This window comes from Mesoplodon bidens (assembly GCF_964165515.1).
Source record: "Mesoplodon bidens genome assembly, chromosome: 4".
Taxonomy (NCBI): domain Eukaryota; kingdom Metazoa; phylum Chordata; class Mammalia; order Artiodactyla; family Ziphiidae; genus Mesoplodon; species Mesoplodon bidens.
In genome coordinates, this window is record NC_138160.1 from 151960908 (window position 1) to 151984168 (window position 23261).

The following is a 23261-nucleotide window of genomic DNA, read 5'->3' on the forward strand; positions in this document are numbered from 1 at the left end:
TGGGCCATGCCACCCCGCTCCTCAGGCGGCCCCCCCGACAGCCACTGAGGCTGACCGCTGGGCCCACTCACCGATGCGGTCCAGGCGGTCGATGGCGACCGTCTCGAAGGCCCGCCGCATCATGGGGTACTCCTCCAGCACCTCGTTGAAGTTGTCCACGCTCAGCGAGTAGAGGCGGCAGTAGGTGTCAGCCCGCACGCTCGCTGTGCGCCGGCCCCGCGTCAGCAGGCAGATCTCTGCATGCAGCCCAGGGCAGCGTCTCACTGCTGGGCCACACCCAGCGGCCCCAGCCAGCTGTCCCCAGGGCCCTTCCAGCCAGCAGAGCAGTCCAGCCTCCCCCTGCCCCAGGGCCTTCCTGCTGCGCGTGCCAGCCACGCCCCTGCCCCTGGGTTCCCCACCCTGACCTCCGTCTGCCGCTGGCACCCCTGCCCACAGACACTCACCCCCGAAGTAGGAGCCGTCTGACAGCTTCATCTCCTTGTTGCCCTTGGTGAGCACACTGACCACCCCGTGCTGGATGAAGTACATCTTCTTGCCAACCGTGCCCTCACGGATGATGTAGTCACCCGGCTGGAAGACCTCGAACTTGAGCTTGGTCAGCATGGCCGTGACGAAGTTGGGGTCAGCGTTGGCAAACAGTGGCATCGAGGCCACCAGCTTCCGGCAGTTGAAGTTGACAATCTCCTGTAGGGGTGGGAGGTGGGGGTGACGGCAGGGCACACAGCCGCTCCTCCATCGCACCCTACCTTTGGGACTGTTGCACCTCTCAGACCTTCGGTTTGTGAAAGGGATTTAACACGTTAGCCTGAAAGCCAGCATCTTAATAGGCAAACACTGGAGGTTTTGCCACCAAAGAGAGGATCAAGAAAAGATTCCCGAGATCCTCTGCTGTTGAACTCTCTGTGTTGGCAGTACTGGCCTATGCAGTTAGACACGGAAGAGCATTCGGAGACGTAAGAATTGGAAAGGAAAAAGTAAAACTGTCTCTTTACTATCTGTATTAATGGAATTGCCTGAAAAACCCAAAAGAGTCAATGGAAAACTGTAACAAGGGAAATTAGTCAAAATAGCAAGTGATTAAAAAAACCAACATGAAAACCAAGAGACTTAAAATGAATCCACGGTGGTAGAAGTCAGGATGACGGTTATCCTTGGCAAAGAAGCTTCTGCGGGATGGAAATGCTCCACATTTGATCTGGGTGGGGGTCATGTGGGGATTTCACTTGATGGAACATCCATCCGGGGTGCCCTAATGACGGGGCACTTTGCTTACCTTAAAAAGAAAATCAGGCTTCCCTGATGGCGCAGTGGTTAAGAGTCCGCTTGCCAATGCAGGGGACACGGGTTCGAGTCCTGGTCCGGGAAGATCCCACATGCCGCGGAGCAACTAAGCCCGTGTGCCACAACCACTGAGCCTGTGCTCTAGAGCCCACGAGCCACAACTAGTGAGCCCGCATGCCACAACTACTGAAGCCTGCACGCCCTAGAGCCCATGCTCCGCAACAAGAGAAGCCACCGCAATGAGAAGCCTGTGCACTGCACAGAGTAGACCCCGCTCGCCTCAACTAGAGAAAGTCCGTGTGCAGCAACAAAGACCCAACACAGCCAAAAATAAATAATTTTAAAAAAAAATCCACAGCTTTTGTACATGCAAACGAAAGCCACTCCAAAGAAGACGTAATGGATGAGAAGACCCCATTTCCACCCACATAAAGAGCTAAGTAAGATGCCATGGCACGAGTTTACCAAGACATGGCCAAATCTATATGAGGAAACGTTGAAAACCCTCCCAGAGGCACAGAAGAGCCTTGAACACATTGTGTCCTCAGAGAGCACTGCTCACCATCTTCGAGATGGAAGACACCCATTCTCCCCGGGCAGGGATACAGCTCACAGAGCCCTGTGGAAGTGCTGCCCGGCTCGCTTCTCGATAACCGGGGCTAGTCAAGTTCATTTAGAACAAATGAGCAGAAGTAGAAGGAAGCCTGTGACAAAGAAGAGCAGGGAGGGGGAACTCACCCTCTAAGACACCAAAGCACACCGCAAACCTCTGCGCGATACAGGCACACACAGAGCAGACAGGCCGATGGGACAGATGAAAAGTCCAGAAATAGACCCAAGCAGGAGGGAACTTCAGCTTAAGGTGCCCCTCCCCCACCAAGTCTTGGGACAGAGCCAGATGGTTCAGCCCCACACAGCAGATGAGCCTGGATCCCTTCCTCACGCCAGATTCCACGATAAATTCCAAAGGCATAGAGGGTCTACATGCCAATAATGAAACTCTACAAGTATTAGAAGAAAACGTGGGCAAATTCCTCTAAAGCCTGGGTGTGTACAGCAAGCAGGTATTGTGCACCTGCTGTATACAGCGAGCATGTATTGTGTGCCTGATGTCCGTAGACAGTAGATATTGAGAACCTACTATGCACAGCAGTCAGGTGTTAAGCACCTGCTGTGTACAGAAGGCAAACACTGAACACTACACTCGCTCTGTTACACAAGCACACATTGAACACTCACTGTGTACAGCAAGCATACATGCAGCACCTGATGTACAGGGCATAAAAATTCCACGCGTGGGGGAAAAAAACCACAGTAAGCAAGTTTTAAAGACAAATGGCCAGGGACTTCCCTGGTGGTGCAGTCGTTAAGAGTCTGCCTGCCAGGGCCTCCCTGGTGGCGCGGTGGTTGAGAGTCCACCTGCCGATGCAGGGGATACGGGTTCGTGCCCCGGTCCGGGAGGATCCCATATGCCGCAGAGCGGCTGGGCCCGTGAGCCATGGCCGCTGAGCCTGCGCATCCGGAGCCTGTGCTCCGCAACGGGAGAGGCCACAACAGTGAGAGGCCCGCATACCGCAAAAAAAAAAAAAAAAAAAAAAAGTCTGCCTGCCAATGCAGGGGACACGGGTTCGAGCCCTGGTCCAGAAAGATCCCACAGGCCACAGAGCAGCTAAGCCCGAGAGCCACAACTGCTGAAGCCCGCACACCTAGAGCCCGTGCTCTGCAACAAGAGAAGCCACCGCAATGAGAAGCCCGCGCACTGCAACGAAGAGTAGCCCCCACTAGCCACAACTGGAGAAAGTCCGCATGCAGCATCGAAGACCCAACGCAGCCAAAAATAAATAAATAAAACACTCCCAATCTTTAAAAAATAAATAATAAATAAAAACAACAAAAAGACCAAAAGTTCTGTAGGAAAACAAGCAAAAGTTATGAACAGTTTACAGGAAGAGAAATGCAAATAAGCCCCTGATGGCAGGAAAGTAAGAGAATCGCACCTGAGGGGTGCACCTCTCACCTTGGCGTTTTGGGACCGTCTCCAGGGTGTCCCTCGTGGTGCTCTCAGTGCACAGACCGGCAGGGCCCCGACCCCACCCTTGCCTCTGCCCTGTGCCGCGAGCTCCTCCGGCAAAGCAAACAGGACCCGGAGAGGGAGCGCCAGACACGGACACCCCGGAGGCCTGCCCGCCTTTGTTTTGTGTTAAAAAGGCAGAAAATGGACGGAGAGAGCAGAAGGAAACCGGGCAGAGGGACAGGACAGAAGATGGGCGTTTTCTGAATATATCTGGATTTGTAAATTTGACTTTATGTAAACACCTGAGTAATGATCAAACACAGGTCGCCAGGGGCTGGCGGGAGGGGAATGGGGAGTGAGGGCCGGGTGTCCTGAGCGGCCGGGAAGGCCAGGCCATGGGCTTAGGCGGCAGTGGTGGCACCACTCTGAATACGCTCGACACACGGCATTTCATGCATTTTGTGGTCTGTGAGGTGTCTGTCTGTAAATGCGTGAATGAATGAAAATAATTACCAAGCGAATATTTTCAGTGCAGGTAGCCACAGTGCTTGCCTGCTGGGAGGCACCTCCACCCTCAGAAGAAACCCTAGTGCCCGTTCCTCTCCCTCCTCAGGGCCACGCAGGCTCACACTTGCCTCTGTGAGTTGCCCCAAGCCCCTCCCCACTCCGTCCCTCCCAGAGCTTCCCCTCTGGCACCACCTCCGTGGAAACAGGGCAGGGCACACAGCTGGCGCCCAGTAACTGCTTGCTGAGGGTCACGGGTTGAACTGTCCGCCCACCACCATCATACGCTGAAGTCCTGAGCCCTGGTACATGTGAACGGGGCCAGATGTGGAAATAGGGTCTTTGCAGGTGTGATTGGTTAAGATGAGGTCGTGCTGAACCCAGTGGCTGGTGTCCTTACAGAGGAGGGTACACAGAGACACAGGAACAGGCCACGTGAAGATGAAGGAAGAGGCCCGGGTGATGTGTCCCCAAGCCAAGGACACCGAGAACCGTGGGCCACAACAGGAGCTGGGAGGGGCAGGAAGGACCCTCCCTGGAGCCTCTGGAGTGAGCATCCCGCCCCTCACCTCCTGCAGGGGCCCGTGGGGCTCCCCCAGGACCCTCCTCCACATGCGGACCCCCACCTCACCTCCCGCAGGGGCCCATTGAGCTCGCCCAGGATGCTGTCCTCGTCGAACATCTTGCCCTGGTAGCGGTGCTCGTAGTAGTCATGGATCTTCTGGCGGAAGTCAGCAGGCAGCTTGTGGAAGGACATGTACTGCTCCACCTGCTTGTACTGTAACAGGGCGGGGGGCCCGGGTCAGCGGCCGCCGCTCCCGAGCCCCCGCCCCGAGTGGGCCTCGACTTAACAGTAACACAATACGAGATGCCCAGGGCGATCTGAACTTCAGATAAACGACCAAAATGCTCCAGACACATATATCCTGGGCAGGGGACTTCCCTGGTGGTGATGTGGTCAAGAATCCGCCTGCCAGTGCAGGGGACACGGATTCGAGCCCTGGCCCAGGAAGATCCCACGTGCCGTGGAGCAGCTAAGCCCGTGTGCCACAACTACTGAGCCCGCGCACCTAGAGCCCGCGCTGCACAGCAAGAGAAGCCACTGCAATGAGAAGCCCACGCACCGCAACTAGATAAAGCCCGCGCGTAGCAGCTAAGACCCAACGTAGCCAAAAATGAATGAATGAGTTAAAAAAAAAAGTTATTGCTATGTCCTGAATTTCCTTTTTTTGGGCCATACCACATGGCATGCAGAACTTTCCCTACCAGGGGTGGAACCCGTGTCCCCTACCTACAGTGGCAGCGTGGAGTCTTAACCCCTGGACCACTGGGAAGTCCCGTCCTGAATTTCATCTGGCAACCCTTCCCCCCCACCAGCACCCCACCCCCAGCCCTTAGAGGGAGCTGGACTGGCCCCCACCCCAGAGGTCCCAGACCCTTTGGTGGCCCTGGCTCCCCTCCCCAATGATCTTTCTAGAAATCAGCCCAGCTCCTCCTGAGCAGGGTACGGGTGTGGGCACCAGGAAGGGGTGCCAGGCCCTGCTGTCCACAGGATGGCACCCTCAGGGGAGCCCTGGCCCCGCATCCGCCCCAGCCCCGCCTGGCCACAGCTGCCCTGAGCTTAGCGGAACCCGTGACAGCAGGCGGGTGGCGGCACCAGCTTATGTTTGGGTGGGAGGCCAGTGGCTTCCGGACAGCCGGGGTGCCTGGCACCAGGCCCAGCTGACCCAGCCGACCCGACTGCTGGGCACTGCTTGGGAGGTTGCGGCTGCCTGGCCAAGGCCAGCCATCGGATAGCAGTGCAGGGCCAATGGGGCGATGTCCCAGGGACCAGGCCACCCTTGGCCTTAGGGAGGGGAGACTGAGGCAGAGTGAAGCCTGAGGCTGACCTCCAGAAAGGGCTGGCCTGTGGGGTCCCCACCCGCCCTCTCTTGGCCCTTCCCGGCCCACAGCCCTCGGATTGGCTCCACAGGTTCCCCCACCAACGCCAAGTGCCAGGACATCCTTGCTCTCCCAGAGGCTTCCCCTGTGTCCTTGAGCGACCCCAGCACCCCAGCCCCTCCCGAGATGGCCCAGAGACCTCTTCCCCCAACCCCGGAGCCCCCTGATGCCCCTCAGACTGGCCCTGTCCTGTTCGGACCCCTCCGGCTCCTGTCCCCTTCCTTGGCCTGTGTCTCCCTCAACCCCTCCTGCCCTGCCCCCCTCCAGGCTCCAGACTTCCTTCCTCCACAGAGCTGGGGGGATGTGGGGTGGACCCTCAGACCCACGGGGGTGCCTCCCCGTCTCACCTTCTCCTGGTACTGGCGGCGCGAGGAGTCCAGCGACTGGATGAGGGCGGTGGCGTGGCCGATGAACATGGCGTAGCAGGTGGCGCCCACAATCATGCTCAGCATCGTCAGCCAGATGTCCGTCATGCTCTCCGGCGCCTGCCGCCCGTACCCGATGCACAGCATGTGGCTCATGGCCTTGAAGAGCGCGAAGGAGTAGAGCTCACTCCACGAGTGGTTCTGCAAGGCCACGGGCGGGCGGGTGGGTGGGCGCTCGCGGCCCCCAGGGAGCCCCTTGACACACACACCCCCCAGGGCCCCGCCTGCCCGTCCTCCCCCAGGCATCCAGGTGGTGAGCTCCGTGTCTTCCAGAGGTAACCAAGGGAAACTGAGACTCAGGCAGCTGACATGGCGTGCACACACGTCACAGCAACTCAGCAGCAGGTGCAGGTCTGAAGCCGCCTCCCCACTTCAGTCCTGGGAGGCTCAGAGGGGGCCAGAGTCTAGCCCTGGGGGCTCAGGAGCCCCCACCACTTTTCAGCCTCTGACGAGTGTCTGTGAGGCCAAGAGAATGGGAAAGTTCCAGGGACCCCAGAGACAGTGAGCTGGGAACACTGACATCTGATCAGAGGGGCGGAGAGGGGGGAGGCATCAGGCAGGACCAGGAGCCCCCTCCCAGTCCTCAGCTGACCTGGTTAGGGGAGGGGGCAGTGGGCCCGGTTCAGGAAATAGGACCACATGCCTGGGTGTCCGGCCAGACAATGAACTGCCTCAGCCAGGCAGCTGTGCCAGGTGCCAGGCTGGGCACCCGCGGGTTTTCCCTCCGCTGCTCCTGCCCGTCAACGCCCACCTGCCCTGTGCCCCACGTGCAGGAGGAAAGCTTTTAACACTCAGCATCTCAGCCAGGAAGTAATAGGTGCTTGTGAGTCTCCAATTTTTATTTCTCACGGCCCATGATACCACCTTCCCATTTGAGGACTATGATATAAAACTGTCTTTTAAATACATGTATGCAAATTAAAAAATGGAATGCATTGCAAAGCACAGTAAGCAGATGATGCGATCTCTGGGGGACAGAAACTGTCCTATAGCCCTCAAACGGTCAAAGATCTCCATGGTCCCGGGGTCTGCAAGGCAAGGCTCGAAGTCGGATAGCAGCCCAGAGGGGCGCTCACCCCCAGAGGAGTGTTTCAGGCGCCATGCGCTCCGGGAGCGGATGTGGGGCGGGGGGCTCGGGGCTCACCACCATGCCGTTGATGGAGACCCAGCAGTTGCGCGGGAAGTCCTGCAGCATCGGCACTAGGAACTGCAGGCAGCCGTCCCAGTGGCACAGGAGCAGCATCATGCTGATGAGGTTGCAGATGCGCATGACCGCGCTGGCCAGGTCATAGGTCATGTGGAAGATCTGGGGGGTGGGGCGGCGCCCGTGAGAGTCCCGCAGACGGTGTGCGAGGGAGAGGCCTCTGCCCATGGCCTCTTGCGACCCGGGCAGTGGGAGGATGAAGCCCTCCGCAGGGCCCACTCCCCTTAGGAGCCGCCCCACCTCACCACGCCCCCCACGCGGCCAGTGGGGCCCCCGCTCCCGTGAGACCCGTTGCCTTTCAACGTAATGAAGCACCCTAGACTAGAGCACATGGCCCCCTGCCCGGCCTGCCGCCCCGGGCGCCCAAATCTCTCTGCCTGGCCGGCTGCCCACTGCCCTCTCCCAGGACCACGGCCTCTTTCCGCAGCCTTGTCCCCACCCACTCCCCGCCTTGGAGCCTAGTTGCTGTCCTGGACAGTGGCGGCGACTCTGAGCCCGCGTGGTGACCGCGGGCTTCAGGAATCAGGTCACACTCAGTCCAGAGGCGGGTCTGAACTTGGGGGAGAGGGGCGTGATTTCGCTTCTCGGAGCCTCAGTTTCCCCGTTGCCACCGGGGCTGTGGAGTCTGCCTCTTACAGGGTAGAAGGAAGGAGAGGGGTGCGGATGCGTCAAGCGTCCATGCTGCGCTCCCTGTGACCCCCCCGACCCTCCACCGGGTACAAGCTCCTGTGACCACTCCCCGTGCCCCCCCGCCCCGAGGCCCAGGTTCCACCCCTAAGGTTCCTAGGCCCCTCACTGCAGTCCCTGTAACTCCGCCCAGTGCCCCACCCAATGACCCCACTCGTTTGCCAGTATCCCCACCTGTCCTCTCACTGTGACCATGCCCCTGGACCCTGGTAGCCCCGCCCAGAGTCTCCCATCATGGCCCCGCCTTTTTGTTCCTGGTGCCTTCTTGCCCCCTCCTGCAGCCAATGGCCGGGTCCCATCACAGCATCCTCACCCATCACCACACCCTCGCCCATCACAACCTCGCGCCCCTACATCCTAGACCCGCTCCAGCCCATCACGACCCCACAGACCCCACGCTTGCATCCGCGTCGCTCATCACAACCCTGCCCACGCCCATGGCCCCGCCCCTGCGCCAACGTGCAGCCGTGCTCACCTCCTCCCATTGGTGGATGTAGCGGATGAGGCGCGACAGGCGGAGCAGGCGCAGCAGGCTGAGGATCTTGGTGAAGCGCACGATGCGCAGGGCGCGCGCCGTCTTGTAGACCTCGGAGTCGATGCCCTTCTCTACGATGAGGAAGATGTAGTCCACGGGGATGGAGGACACGAAGTCTACCACGAACCACGTGCGCAGGTACTTCTTCTTGATCTTCTCGGGGTCCAGGATGATCTCCGTGTTGTCCTCGATCACGATGCCCGTGCGGAAGTTCAGCACCAGGTCCATGAGGAAGAATGTGTCCGAGACCACGTTGAACACAATCCACGGGGCCGTGGTCTCGTCCTTGAAGAAGGTGATGCCCACGGGGATGATGATGAGGTTTCCCACCATGAAGAGCAGCATGGTGAAGTCCCAGTAGAACCTGGGGGCGAGGTGCAGCCGGTCACGCGGTCACACCTCCACCTTTGCGCGGGGCCCTCCGCGGAGCCTGCCTGCCCCACCACGCGCGCATACGCCTTTGAAGACCAGCCCAGCGCTCGCCTCCTCCGGCAAAGCTGAGACTTTGGCCCCGGCTAGTGTGGACCCCGCCTCCAGGAAGCCCTCCCAAGCCCCAGACAGCACTCCACTGCCGGCTGGGCTCCCCCAGCCCAGGTCCCTCTCGCTGGCCCAGCCTGACCTTCTCTCCTTGAAGAAACCGAAGACCTGGAAGAGTCCAAGAGGCCGCTCAAAGATTGACTAAATGTTTCCCAGGACCAAGAAGGCCCAACGTGCCTGGCACAAGGCTGCCGTCCAAAAAGCACTAGGGTCGAGCCAGGAGGGGGAGACAGACAAGCGGAGGAGCTGGAGGGGCGGGGGGGTGGGGGGTGGGAACTGCAGCCAGGAGGGTTGAGTGGCTGGGCGGCCGGGGGCTGCAGGTGCCGGGTGGGCACCGGACATCCACAGTTTGACATACAGGTGCAGGACCCCCACCCTGGCCGGACTTCCCGGTGGGGCACCGGAGGGCTGAACAGGGGGCACTGTCTGTCCATCCATTTCAAGAAGCACCCGGGGGGGCTGGGGACCGGGCAGAGGCCAGGGTGCCAGGCCGTCTGGGAGAAAGGGAGAAGCCAAGGCCTGCCCGGCAGAACGCAGGGCCAGGTGGCAGAAGAGCCTGAGGGATGGGACTTGGCCACGGCTTGGATGTTTCATGTGATAAATACGCCTGAAAAAGGGATGACTGGCCAAATATGCCCAGGACCGATACAAGTCCTGGAGGTCAATTCCAAAACTCCACCTGGGAATTCTGTGCTCCCAGAAAAAGCCCCGTCCATTTGAGGAATATTAACGGCCGGGCACAGTGTTCTGAGTCCAGCATTTACCCATGAGGACAGACAGATGCAGCAAAGGCCACATGGAGAGATGCCCATCCCTGCGGCAGTTGATAAAATAGGAATCAAAACCACTCCAAGGGAAACCTGTCAGTTCCTGAGAAAGTTAGAGTTACCATGTGGCCCCGCAATTCCACTCCTGGGCCTTCACCCAAGGACTCAAAAGTGGGGACTCAAAGAGACACCTGTGCACCAGTGTCCACGGCAGCACGATTCACAATGGCCAGAGTGTGGGAGCAACCTGAGTGTCCACCAGTGAATGGACATACAAACACATGTGTCCGTCCACACACAGGGCGTCACGCAGCCACGGAAAGGAGAGAAGCCCCGACACTTGCTACCATGTCGGTGGACCCTGAGACCACGATGCTCAGTGAGAGAAGCCAGACACAGAAGGAGCCACGGTGTGTGACTCCATTGATGGGAAACGTCCAGGACAGGCCGATCCACAGACACAGAGTGGGTTTGTGGCTGTAGGGGCCGGGGAGTTTCTGTTTGGGAAGATGAAAAGTTCTGTCGAGTGATAAGGGGGATGGCTGCAGCACACTGTGAATGTATTTAATGTCACTTGACTGTACACTTTTAGGGGTTGTTTTTTTTTTTTTTGCGGTACGCGGGCCTCTCACTGTTGTGGCCTCTCCCGTTGCGGAGCACAGGCTCCAGACGCGCAGGCTCAGCGGCCATGGCTCATGGGCCCAGCCGCTCCGCGGATTGTGGGATCTTCCCGGACCGGGGAACGAACCCGTGTTCCCTGCATCGGCAGGCGGACTCTCAACCACTGCGCCACCAGGGAAGCCCGACTGTACACTTTTTTTTTTTTTTTCTTTTTGTGGTATGCGGGCCTCTCACTGTTGTGGCCTCTCCCGTTGCGGAGCACAGGCTCCGGACGCGCAGGCCCAGCGGCCACGGCTCACGGGCCCAGCCGCCCCGCGGCATATGGGATCCTCCCAGACCGGGGCACGAACCCGTATCCCCTGCATCGGCAGGCGGACTCTCAACCACTGCGCCACCAGGGAGGCCCTACGACTGTACACTTTTAAATGGTTAAAGGCTAACTGTTATATTTCTGTTAACACATATACATAAAGAGAAAACCTCCGAGGCCCAGGGTCTCAGTGATGAGTAGATGCCCCAGATCGGGGTGTAAGCCCACACTCCCTGTCTAGATTTGGACAAAGGAGGGTCTCAAATTCTGAAGAGTCATTCGTCTGATTTTGCCCATCACTGTGCAGGGAGAAATGCCCACCCCGCAGTGGGTTTCCAGGGCTCTCCCGTAGGCCCGGCGCCCTCCCCATCATGGCTGGAGTCCCCATGTCCTCTTGGAGAAGGCTCTAGCATGTGTAGGCAGGACAGGCCTGGGGGAACCCTCAAAGCCTGCCGCTCCCTGGGCTCCTCCTGGATGGATAGAAGAAGAGACTGAGGTTCCCAGGGGCTGGAGGGACTCTCCCAAATTAGCAGAAAGCCGTAAACTCCGCTCTGGTGTGGCCGCACTGGGCTCCCTGTTTGGGGACTCACTGTGAATTGGCTTTGTTCTGAGCAGCCCCCCGAGGGAAGAGCTACAGCACCGTGCCTGCCGGGTGACCCAGGCCTTCCACTTCGGGGAACTGAGCCCAAGGAAATCATCCAAGAGGGAGAGAAAAAAATTGAAAAGTGATTTGTAACAAGATGTTCACAGCAGCATGGTCTGCAAGAGCCAAGGTTGGAATGGACCCCATGTCTAAGACCGTGGTGAGAGCAGCCAGACCTGGGCTCCCGCCCACTGGCAGGTGTGGCCTTGGGCAAGTCCCTCCAGTCCCTGGGAACCTCAGTCTCCTCTTCTGTCTGGCTGGGAGGAGCCCAGGGAGTGGCAGGCTTTGAGGTTCTCCCCCACCCCCGGCTCTGTCTGCCCACATGTACTGGAGCCTTCTCCCAGTGGCCATGGGGACTCCAACCATGATGGGGAGAGCCCGGGAAACCCACCTCGGTGTGGGGATGGAGACCTTGAGAGCTGAAAGGGTTGACATGATCTGGGGTGAGTGTTAAGGGCAATGACGGCTCCAAATTCAAGACCTTCCTTTGCCTGAATCCAGACAAGGTGTTGGGCTCAGACTTCTCATCTGGGGCATCTACTCATCCTCAAGACCCCCAGGGACCTAGCCCCAACCTGACTGAGGGGCCGCACCTGCCTATTCCCCATCTCCACCCCCAGAGTATCCACGGCAGTGGTTGGTCCTAATCCCCACCTCCGGCGCTAAAGGGCTCACGCCCAAGGACAAAGCAAGCAGGAAGAAGTAACTGAAGGCCAGGGACAGGAGCCTAGAAACCAAGGAGCGGGGTTAGAAACAATCTAAATAGGGGGGCCTAGAAACTACCAGGGTGGGGTAGCCACAGCGTAAATGGCCAGGATGAGGAGGGCCTCCTCCTTCACAGGTGACTTGTCATAGAGGTTCCCTCCTTTTGTTCTGGGGGCGGGGTGGGGGGGCAGGCACCACACTTCCCCACTGACAGACCAGAGAGGTGGCCCAGCCAGGGAAGGGTGCAAAGACCTGAAAGCCAGCCTGCTGCCCCCAGGCCTGTGGCCCTTGGTCCTCCTGGAATTGGGTAGGAGGAGGGGAAACTGAGGCCTGGGGCAGAGGATCCAGGTCCCTCTCCCCAGCACCCCCTTTCCTCGCCCTGCCCGCCCCCTTGGGCTGTGCAGCCCAGGGGTAATCACTCTCCTTCTCTGAGCCACAATGCTTCCTCTGCCCAACCGCGGCAGCCCCTCCCGCATCAGGCTGCCCCAGAGACCCCTGGGACCGGGTCGAGGCCTGCAGGGGCCTGAGTCAGCCCTCAGCTACCCAGGGCCTTCAGGGACAGTAATTAAACCTCGTACTGAAAAGTCCTTCCTAACAAACAACGGGCCCCATCGGGAAACACTCAGACCCCGCTTCCTGCCTGTGCCAGGACAGGAACTGGGCCCTGAGAGACCAGCAAGGCCGGGGCTCCTGGTGGGGAGCGGGGGCTCAGAGGCAACAACCCCCAGTGCCCTGTGGACAGGAGAGCCCGGAACCCTCTCCCGGGCGCCACACCCACATGGCTCTGATGTCAGCGGGGCACCCTCCGTGGGCCCAGCTCCCGCTCCAGCAGCTGTCCCGACCCTCCTCTCTGCGCAGATGGAGAAACCCAGGTGGGAAGCGGTGAAATGACGGAACCCAGGCGGCCAGGCCTCCGGGCCAGAGCTCAGGACCATGCGGTCACCCTCCTGTCTCCAGCGCTTGGGGCCCCTCCAATTCCAGAAGCTGACAAGCAGCCCTGTTCTTCCAGGACCAGGCAGGGCAGGGCCAGACGAGGGGCAGGGGTGTCCTGGGAGCTTGAAGTGGCTGCTCAGGGACGCTGTTAACAAGGGTAGCGGCTCCCTCCCTTCAGGGTCAGAGAACCAAGAACCAGGCTGGAAGCAGTCCAGGAATTACGGATCGGATTGGGCAAATCCCAGGGGATTAGGGGCCGGGAAGTGGGGGGGTCAGGGATTAAGGATGAGCTAGGGATGGATTATTAGGGCCTGAGCCCTCGGATGTGAGTTACGGATCCCAGGCAGGTGTCAGGGATTGGGAAACTGAGACTCCTGCGGGGGAAGATGCCTGAGTGATCCCAAGACAGGGCAGACTGTGGGGCTGACTGTGTGCAGGCCTGGGGGACACGTGGCGACCAGACAGACCCGGCCCTCCCTCAGGGCCCCCAGCCCAGTGGGGAGACAGGCCTTCCACACAGACAGATAAATGAGTGGGATGCTTCAGAGGGGCCACTTTAGCCAGGGTGGGCTGGGAGGGCTTCTCAGAGGAAGTGACATGTGGGTGGATAATGGAGAAGGGCCGCTAGGCGGAGTGCGGGCACTGCACCCCGGGTGGATGAACCGGCAAGTGCAAAGGCCCCGTGGCTGCATGGAGTTTGCCTTTCGGGGCGGCCGGGAGGCCTGGGGCTGGAGCAGGGGTGTGAAGGGAGGTGAGAAGGGATGAGAGCGGGTGGGAGCCGGGCTCTGCAGGGCTGTGGAGGCCACGGCCATGGCGGGTTTTAAGTGAGAAGGACGAACATGAATCTTGAGATGCCCCTGCCGGCAGCCGGAAGGCAAGGAAAGGGCAGAGGACGGCGTCCAGGGAGGAAGTGGGGTAGCCTGTGCTCTTTGCATTTGGGCTGGGCTTGCTGATGGGGGAAGTGAGGTAGGGTCTGTCCTGAGCAAGTGGGTAGCTAAGGAAGGCCCCCCAGTGTCCCCCTGAACCCCCAGGTCATGGATGTTGAAACAGGGGGTGTGGGGATGTGACGCTTTTAAAGCAGGGAATTCAGGGGCCAGAAACTCCAAATTCTGGCAGGAAACCAATGGAGCGAGGAGAAGGGCCTCGGCCACCTCAGGCCCCTGACCCCTCACAGGGACCATGGAGCGTCCTTCCTCCCAGTGGGTGGGCCCTGGGCCTCAATCCTCCCACCTGGGAAAAGGGCATGTCCACCAACCCCCACTCTGAGTGCCTTCATGCTGGATTCAGAACCGGGGAAACTCTGGCCCCCGCCCCTCACCACTGCCCCAACTTGGGATAATTCAGGGTTTATTCTCATGAGCTGATGCATCCTGATCTCCCACTAATCCGTAGGGCCATCTGGGGCAGGAGAAGTCCTCCAGCCCTCTTGGATCTTCAGGCCGGCCCCTCCACCACCCCAGGCCCTCAGGGACCCCACAGGATGTCACACAGATACAGGTCAGCATCCACCTGTCCTGGCTTTGTCTAAGCTCCGCTGAGGGCCAGGAAAAGGACCCACTTATCTTTTCCCCACAACCCAGGCCTCCCGGCGGTACACAATTCGGGAACATTGAACTGAAATTCAGCAGCTGCAGCAGGAGAGACTCAGGTCAGACCTCAGAAGCACTTACAGACTCGGGAACGGGATGAAAGGCCGTGGGAAGCCACTTGCCCACACTCTCTCTAGGGAGATGAAGCCTCTACCCCCCAGACCTGCCCACGCTCCCACACGGCCACGGCTGCCTTGACCACCAAGTGACCACCAACTAAGGAGGTGGAGGAAGTGGCAGAAAAAGTGGACTGTCCAGAACGGGCGGTGGGGAGTTGCAGCCGGGCCCTACTTCCCTGGGGCACCACCACCCACGCCCTCCCCTCTGAGCTCTCCTCCTTCCCGCGAACCCCTCTCTCTGGCCTCTAGAATCCGGGGTGACCAGGTGAAGGGGTTAACTGTATTTCTTCTTCATACATTTTGGGGGCAGGGCAGAAGATCCTGCCAGGGCCCCAGGACCTCCGGGAGGCAGTGGCCCAGGCTGTGACCATGCAGGCCCCTTGGCCACTCTCCCTGCTTTGCTCTGGGGTGGTCTTCATGCTTGTTCTGACTCAGAAATGGACCTCAGGGTGCAAAGAAGGAAAACCAACCCTCCTGAACCTGAATCCTTCCTGCTGTCCCTCGAACATGCTTCTCCCCTCCCCCGCCCCCATGGAAGCTCCTAGAACATCTGTATCCGGGCACCAGCTGTAGTGTTACTCATGGCCCCATGAAGAAGTGAAGACACGCCTCAGAAAGGGTTGGGGCTGTTACAAAGCTGCCAGGAAACGGGGCTCACAACCTGACTGGTCTTGCCTGCACCCATGTGTGCCCCTCGGCGGGTTCCCAAAACCATCCTGGGCACCCCCCCCCGCGACGTGCCAGGCCCCAGGACGCCATGGAGTTGGGGGGAGAGGCAGGTAAGCGTATCAAGGAAAAAAGGCCACTTCTGAACGCATGGGCGGTGCAGACATCGACCGGATCGAAAGGAATGGGGTGCACCACGCATTTGGGGAAACTGAGGCAGGGAAGCCCGGAGAGGACTCCAGGCCATGCATAGGGGGTGCAGGCCTCGCCGCAGACTGCCCCAGCCCCTCTGCAGCCTGGCCCAGACAATGCACTCCTGCCCCTCCGGCCTCGGTCCGGTCACCTTCCTCAAGAGCCCCGCTCCCCGAGGACTCTGCAGATGCCTGCCCTGCCTGGGAGCCCATGTGGCCCGAGGAGCTAGGCATGACCAAGGCTGTTCCAGTTCACCAAACATGAATTGTTCTGTTCTCCGTGCCAGATGGGTGCCGTGCCACTTTGAGCAAAGTTGTAGCTCAAGAAAGTGGAGATGCCGCGGCCCTGGGCAGGACCTGGGGCTGGGGAAGAAGCCTTGGTCTCACGGCCCCGTTTCCCTTTAAATCATGTCCAGGGCTTACCCGGGCACCAGCAGGGATGGTGTCTGCACCGTCAGGTCATGAGGACAAACGGAGCCAAGTGTGGACAAGCAGACCCAGAAAGGCCCCTCCCTACTGCTCCACGAACGGGTCTTAGAACTAACACTCACACGAACATAGAGATGGCCCACGGCTCCCCCAGGGCAACCCCCTTATCTTGAACAATCCCCAGGATGCCCTTCTCCTCCCATTTCTTCTTGGCCTGGACAGGACACGGCCAGGGGCCAGCTTGCCTGACAGTCCAAAAGTGGAGACTCAGGGGCCAGCCTGCCCGGGAATGAATCCCTGCTCTGCCAGGGACTAGCTGTGTGGCTTTGGGCAAGTGACTTTACCTCTCCGTGACCCCCTCTCCTCACATGTAAATTTGGGGTAGCTGCGGCAGCCACCTCACACCTGACATGAGGATTGGATCTATATTCTTAAGGTGCTGTGGCCCAAGAGGGACTCAGGAAGCACTTCTCCGATCATGTGCTTGGGGGTCTGTCTCCATATTGAATCCGAGGGGTCTAGAAGGGTTCCCAAAATGTGGGGGGTTGTAGAGGCCCCGCAGCACCCCAGTTTGGCAGGGTCTTAAGGTTTTTACTTTGACTGGCTCACCTAGTCCCAGCTACAGGCCTCACTCACCCCTCCCTCACCCCCATCCCGTTGCTCACCCCAGTTTACAGTGTAGCTGCCCAGGGACCCACAGGCAACTGTGCTGGACGCACACAAGGCTGCGGACGCCCAGCTCCTTCTCCCAGCAGCCCCCACCCCCTCTGCAGCTGAGAGGAAGCCCAGGGCCACCCACAGCCCTGGGGATGCTGCAGGCGGATGTGCTGGAGGGGACAGAGGAATGGCTACTTTCTGCAGCCACCTCTCCCTGCCCACATGGCCCCCACGTCCCTTTCCAGCCAGCTGGCTTTAGCCCCCATTCACAGAGGGACCAGGTGGGCCAGGGAGCCCTGGAAGTCAAGTTCATCCCCATTTCACAGACTGGAACCATCTGCAGAGGGGTGCTGAGCCCCCATGCCGGTCGGGACCATCCAGAGGCACCCCATCTGGGCCCCCTGGCCTCTCCCAAAGCCACCGGTCAAGGCTGCATTCCCCTCCCAGGACGGTCTGAGGGGTTAGGAGCTGGAATCCTGGACATTCTTCCAGCCTCCGTTCCTGAGTTGTGTGCCCCTGGGCCTCCGTTTCCCCAGTTGTCAGGCACAGGGGATATGGAGGGGCCAGGGAAAGGCAGACTCCCACAGCTCCCCTTTCCCAGCTCTGGGGGTCCAGGAATCCGACCTCAGGCCTGAGGGAGGGGAGACCCGCGGCGTCATAGGATTCGGAGGCCGCTGGACTGCTGTCCGTGGTGCTGAAACCTTGCACTCCCTGAGATGGTGGCCCGGCGGCCTGGGGAGACCCTCTGCACCCCAACTCACACACCCCAGTCACGGACACATCACCTCACACCCACTGCCCGCTGATGCACACACCCCCTCTCTCCCCAACACACACCAGTGATCCGCCATGCAGACACACCCCCCAGAGCACTCGGCCCCCCGCCCGCCGCAGTCACATGTTCGTGATCACACACGGCCTGCAATGATATGCATCGTTCACACTCCCAGGCCACACAGGGCTCACCCGGGAACGGAACTGCAAACATACGCGGCGGCGTGACCCTGCTCCAGCCTTGCTCTGAGGTTTTTCCACGCACCAACTGGCTTAATTCACATCAGCATCTACACAACCACTGACACCTGGGCACACCACAAACACATGCAGCTGAGCCTGCTCCGGGCCTTGCTCTGAGCCTTTCCACAGATCAGCCGCCTGAATTCACATCAACATCACCACCACTGACACCTGGGCACACCACCCAGCCGCTGGAGCTGATGCGGCTCAGAGCAGACACAGCCGGGGGACACCAGCACTAACAGTGTCCCCTCCTTGCGCAATACCGAGGCCCAGGGACCCGGGACGCGCCTCCCTGCGGCGTGGGACGCAGGTGGAGACCCTGGGACCCGGCGTGTCCGCTTAACCCTTTCTCCGCCAGCCTCTACGGTGCGCGTCCTTCCCGGGCGCCCTTCCTTCCGCTCCGCTGCCTCCCCAGCGCCCACGTTCCCCTCTATTCGTCCTCTCCGCCCCTCCGCGCTCAGACCCTGGTCCTGCGGCCCGTGACATGCGCCCACCCGAAGGGCGGGGAATGTTAGGCTGCGTGGGAGGGGGCGCGCGCCTCCCAGTGTTCCTCCAAGGGCGGCGCCTCGCGCGCCCAGGTCATTCCGGGGTGGGTCCCGGACGCGCCCGAGGTCACCGAGGGGCCCCGAGGTCACCCGCGGGGCACACCGCCCCGCCCTCTTCACAGCGCTCCCAGGCCGACCCTTGTGCGCGTCCGCTCGCCATGCCCCTCCGCGCTGGCCGGCCGGCCCTCCGGACGGCTGTACCTGAAGTCGCTATACGGGTGGATGATCCAGGCCCCCGCCGACTTGACACGCTCCTGCTCCCGCTCCACGGCCTTCTGGCTGCCGAACATCCGCAGCGAGAACTTGTTGACACCCGGCTGCAGGAGCGCGCCGAACTGGCGCTGCATGAAGCTGGCCTGGCTGCCGCGCGACTCCCCCGCCGGGCCCGCCTCCTCGCTGCCCGCCTCGTCCACCGGCCCCGACCCAGCGCCCGGCTCCGGCGCGGGCCCCGCGGCCGCTCCGCGACACGAGAACGACACCTTGGGCCCCCGCGCCGGGCCCTCGGGCCCCGCGGGGCTGCACTGCGGCTCTCCGCGCCCGCACTCGCCGTTCGGGCTGCCCTTGGCCGTGCTCGCCGCGCCCGGGGTGCCCGGGCGGCCGCACGAGCTGTCTCGGCTGCGGAGTCGGGCCCGCTGGCCGCCCTCGTCCGCCGCCTCCGGGGGCGCCGCCTCGGTCCGGGGCGCCTGCTGAGGGGGCGCCGGCCCGGGGCCCGGAGGGGGCGCGGGCGGCGGCGGCTGCTGCTGCGGGGGCGCGGGCGGCGGCGGCGGCGGCGGCGGCGGCGGCGGCGGCCCCGGCGCGGGGGTCGCGCCCGGGCTCTCCCCTGGCCGCCCGCCGCCCCCGCGCGCATCCATGGCGAGGCGGCGCCGGGCAGTGCGGAGCGGAGCCGCCGCCGCCGCCGCCGGCCCGAGCCCGAGGGAGGGGGGAGGCGGGGGTAGGGCGGGGCGGAGCCGCGAGGGGCGGAGCCGCGGCCGCGGGGGAGGGGAGGGGGCGGGAGCCCCTCCTCTGCCCGCGCACACTCCCGGCGCGCCCCGCACGGGTCCCGCGCCCGGGAAACTGAGGCCGCCGGCTCTGGGACGGCCCAAGGTTACGCGGCTCGAGGCCTCGGAGACCCGATCAAGCGTAGTCCCAGAAGGGGAAACTGAGGCCCGCGAAAAAGAGGGACGCGCCCAAGGTCACCGCCTCCGCGCGCGACCTTGACGAGGGGCCTTCTCCTGGCGCTTCAATTCACCTCTGTCCAGAGGACACAGCAGGCGGTAACCACTGACGCTGGGGCTCGGAGAAGTGGAGCCGCCCCCGTACTAGCCTCCATCCTTTCTATAGGTTTGAGAATTTCCATAATAAAAGGCCACACGAGCCCTTGCTTTGTCACTTGAGACCCCGACAAAGACGTGTTGTGTGGGGAGCAGCAAAGTGGGGTCAGGCCAGGAGTCTCCAGGTGCCACCGTGGCCCCCTCTCCCCCACCTCCTGCATATGAGGAAACTGAGGCCGAATTGGGCCAATAGGAAGAGCCACCCAAGGGTGCTGAGGATCCCCACCTTCAAACAAGGCCCTAAAGTACAGTGTGTGTGTGTGTGGGCTCTCCCAAAAGGCTGGTGGGCTTTAAAGTGGGGAAGTGCCCAGGGTCACAGGGGGACCCAGGGTCTGCCACCCCTTCCCACAGGATGCCCACATGTGAGCCCCGTTGGGCTACCCCATTTCTCTGCCCCTTGGGCTCAGGCTCCAGCCAGCCCCCGCCCCCTAGGCCCCCAGATCTGGGAAGACACTCGAGGCTCTGCTTCTGGGGCTAGAGCCAGGCTGGGGAGTGATTCCTGGCGTCAGGTGACATAGGCCACAAGCCCAGGATTCTTCCCAGCCTCCGCTCCACACCCCAGCTCAACCAGAGTGTCCTGCACAAAGGAGAGACGGGGAGCAGAGATAAGGAAAGGCCTGGAGAAACAGGGAGAGGGGTTGAAGACCACCACTGGCCTCCAGGGACCCTCTGGCCTTCTTAGCACTTTCAGGCCTGACATCATATTGGGTGACTTCACCCACCTGGAGGTCAGGACCATGAGGGTGGAGATGTGACATGTCCCTGCACACAGTAGGTGGGACTCAAGGGCACTGAGTGATGGGCCCATCTGAACAATGGGCAGGCTGAGCCAGGCCATCTCCTGTCCCCATGCAGGCTGTCCTGAGCCCTGGGGGGCCTTCCAGGGGCCACCTCTGCTGTGTCTTCAGTCAGACCCTGCCAGACCCACAGCCAGATGGGTGGACAGGCTGGGCTGCCGTCTGCCGTGAGTCTGTGAGAGAGAGAGGCTGGGCAAGCAGCAGAGTTGGCAGTGCCAGGCTGTGGCCCGCCCAGGCAGATGTGTGTTCCAGCTGAAGGGGGATCTTTCATGCTCGCCCTGGGAAGATGTCAGTCCAGGCAGGCCGCCAGAGCCCCAGAGCTCTCGGCTGAGAGCGGGGAGGGGGTGGACCAGCAGCCCAGCCCAAGGACCCACCAGGCCTGGAGAAGCAGAATGGCATCCCTCCCCGAGGGACCTGGCCTGGACCTGCAAGTCACAGAGGAGGACAGGGTCCCAGCCCCTCTCCTGAAGACTCCTCCCCAACACATGGGCTCCACCCTGGGCCAGGCTGCCACCAGCCTCCGTCCCTCCCACCCTGTCTCACCACTTGCCCTGGGCCAGAGCAGTCTTAGCATTCATTCATTCATTCATTCACTAAATACTTATGAGGCACCTGATGGGGGCTGGGATTCAGAAGTGAACCTAACAGGCTGCCCCCAGCCTGGTGGGGTGACAGTCAACACAGCAGATGTGATGTTTAGCAGACATTGTAGTGTCCGTTAGAAGTGGGTGAGCTCAACCTGAGCCGGGACAGGGGATGAGGAGATGCTGGGGGGCTGTCTGAAGTCTCACAGAGTGGGTGGTGTCAGAGCGAGGACCTGAGGGGAGGACGGAGCCCAGAGCGGCCGGCAGGTGTCGTGGCCTGTGCAAAGGTCCTCAGGTAGGAGGGTGCCTGGTTGGTGTGAGGAGAAGGGATACTGAGGACCTGGAGGGTGGGGGTGTAGGAGATGAGGACCCAGAGGTGGTGGGGGTGGGGTGGGCTGGGGACAAGCCTGGGCAAACAGGAATAAAACTCGAAGTCAGTTCACAGTGAGTGAGTGGTCTGTTACCCAAAGCTGCTGGACTCCCACTTCCCGTGGAAGGAAGCCCCAGTCCCTCCCCACCCAGTTTGCCCCACCTCTTCCTCCCCAGCGCTGGGCTCTGGGCACAGGGGCCTCCAGCAGGCCCAGCTGGCCTGGCCCGAGGCCTCTGCCCTGCTGTCCCGCCCGCAGCTCCCCTCCCCAGCCTCTCAGCACCTCAGCACATGGCCCGTTGTTTCCTGCTCAGCTGGGGCAGGTCCAGGTCCAAAGCCCTGGAGCCCACAGTTTGGAGGCCCTCTGAGTGCAAAATAGTTAGAGACCAGGGAGACAAAGCCACGCCAGGGTCTTGGCAGGCCCTGGACCAGGGAGGGGTCTCAGAGTTTAAGCTCCGAGGGCTGCCTGGAAAACTCACGGCCAGACTCGAGCAATACTGACTGTCCCCTCAGCCTTGTGTGGCGGGCCTGAGTACCCACATGTACCAATGACTTCGGAAGGGGGATGACATCTCCCAATCTGGGCTGTCTGCATGAGCACCATAGTACCTACCGGGCAGCGCACTGGCGTCCAGCCCCGACTGGAGAGTGACCTTACGTAGGGAGCCCCTCACCCAGGCCTGAGTTTCCTGGCATCTGTGCGATGAGGGTGGGGTCCTCGGCTAACCTTGGATTTCCTTTCCCTGCGGACCTCACTCCCCCTGGGTGGGGTCAGGGACCCGCCCACACCTCTGGCCCATTCCTCCTCACCTCTGCCCCGCTGCTGCCAGGCGAGACCCCTAAATTCCTCTCTTGCTGCCAGCCGCCATGGGACCTTGGGGGTGCCCCTGGTGTACAACAGACGTGCTCTTCGTCAGGGCCCCCGAGTGGGGGAGGAACGAGCATGGGGCTTGGGACGTGCCCCCGATGCCTCCAGTGCAGGCCCCGTCCCCGTCCTCGAAGGGCTCCCAGTCCGGAGGGCGGTGGGCCCAAGGAAGGGGTGGGCAGCCTGTGCCCCAGAAGGAAGGCACGCCCAGCCCTGCCCCTCTGCCTCAGCGACTGGGACGCCGAGACAGACCCCGGGTCCTGAGCCTCCGGGCGTTTGCCAAAGATGATCTCACTGGATCCGGTGACTTCCTGTCCCGCCCCTGGGGAAACTGAGGCAGCTCCAGCGGCTGCAGCCAAGAGCAGCCCCCAGTGGCCCAGGGGGCCGAAGACTGCCAGTGCTCATCAAATGCTCAGTGAGGGAAACATGCAGAGCCGTCTGCCCAGTGGCCCTGTTTGCTGGTCAGGCTTCTCCTAAAAGCACACGTGAGCAGCGTCCCTCTCTGGGGGCCTGGTCCCCTCTCCACACCACATGCCACCCCCTCCTGTCCCCCAAGGCGCTGCCTGCGGACAATCCCGCACTTTCTGTCCGGACAAAGAAACCAGCAGTCGTTCCCGAGCCCCAAGTGTGTGGGCGCCATGGGTGCAGCAGGAAGGTGGGCGGAGCCCCAGCTGGGGTGCAGGTGGGGACACACACAGACCCCGAGCAGGGGACACCCTCACGTGCCCTCCAACATCGAGCCCCAGCCTCAGCAGCGTCCCCAGAGAGGAACCAGCCTCGTCACCTCCTGTGCTGGCAGAACCCCCGGACCCACGTACACCATCAGTGCCAACCACGTGACCCAGTGAACAAGAAGGGATGTACATCCTTGGGACCAGAGAAATTTAGATGGTGGGTGCCCAGGACCGAAGGCCCAGCGTGTCCAGCTGGGGGGCACGCAGGACAGGCAGGGCATCCCAAGACCTCTGTAGACAGGGGCTCCCCTGACTTCCTGGGCCCCAGTGCCCTCAGGGGT

At 61.4% G+C, this 23261-nt stretch overlaps 1 protein-coding gene across 1 annotated transcript in view; it reads right to left on the reverse strand.

Moving 5' to 3' along the window:
* Positions 1-19174, reverse strand: part of HCN2 (hyperpolarization activated cyclic nucleotide gated potassium and sodium channel 2) — a gene marked incomplete at its 5' end in the record, with an annotated part of 21687 nt that extends 2513 nt beyond the window's left edge. Inside the window, 7 exons of the mRNA XM_081231185.1 lie at positions 72-236; positions 444-684; positions 4431-4577; positions 6088-6306; positions 7310-7471; positions 8532-8955; positions 18525-19174. Of these exons, the coding sequence (XP_081087311.1) occupies positions 72-236; positions 444-684; positions 4431-4577; positions 6088-6306; positions 7310-7471; positions 8532-8955; positions 18525-19174 (2008 nt within the window). The remainder of the gene's footprint in view (positions 1-71; positions 237-443; positions 685-4430; positions 4578-6087; positions 6307-7309; positions 7472-8531; positions 8956-18524) is intronic.
* Between the last annotated feature and the right edge of the window lie 4087 nt (positions 19175-23261).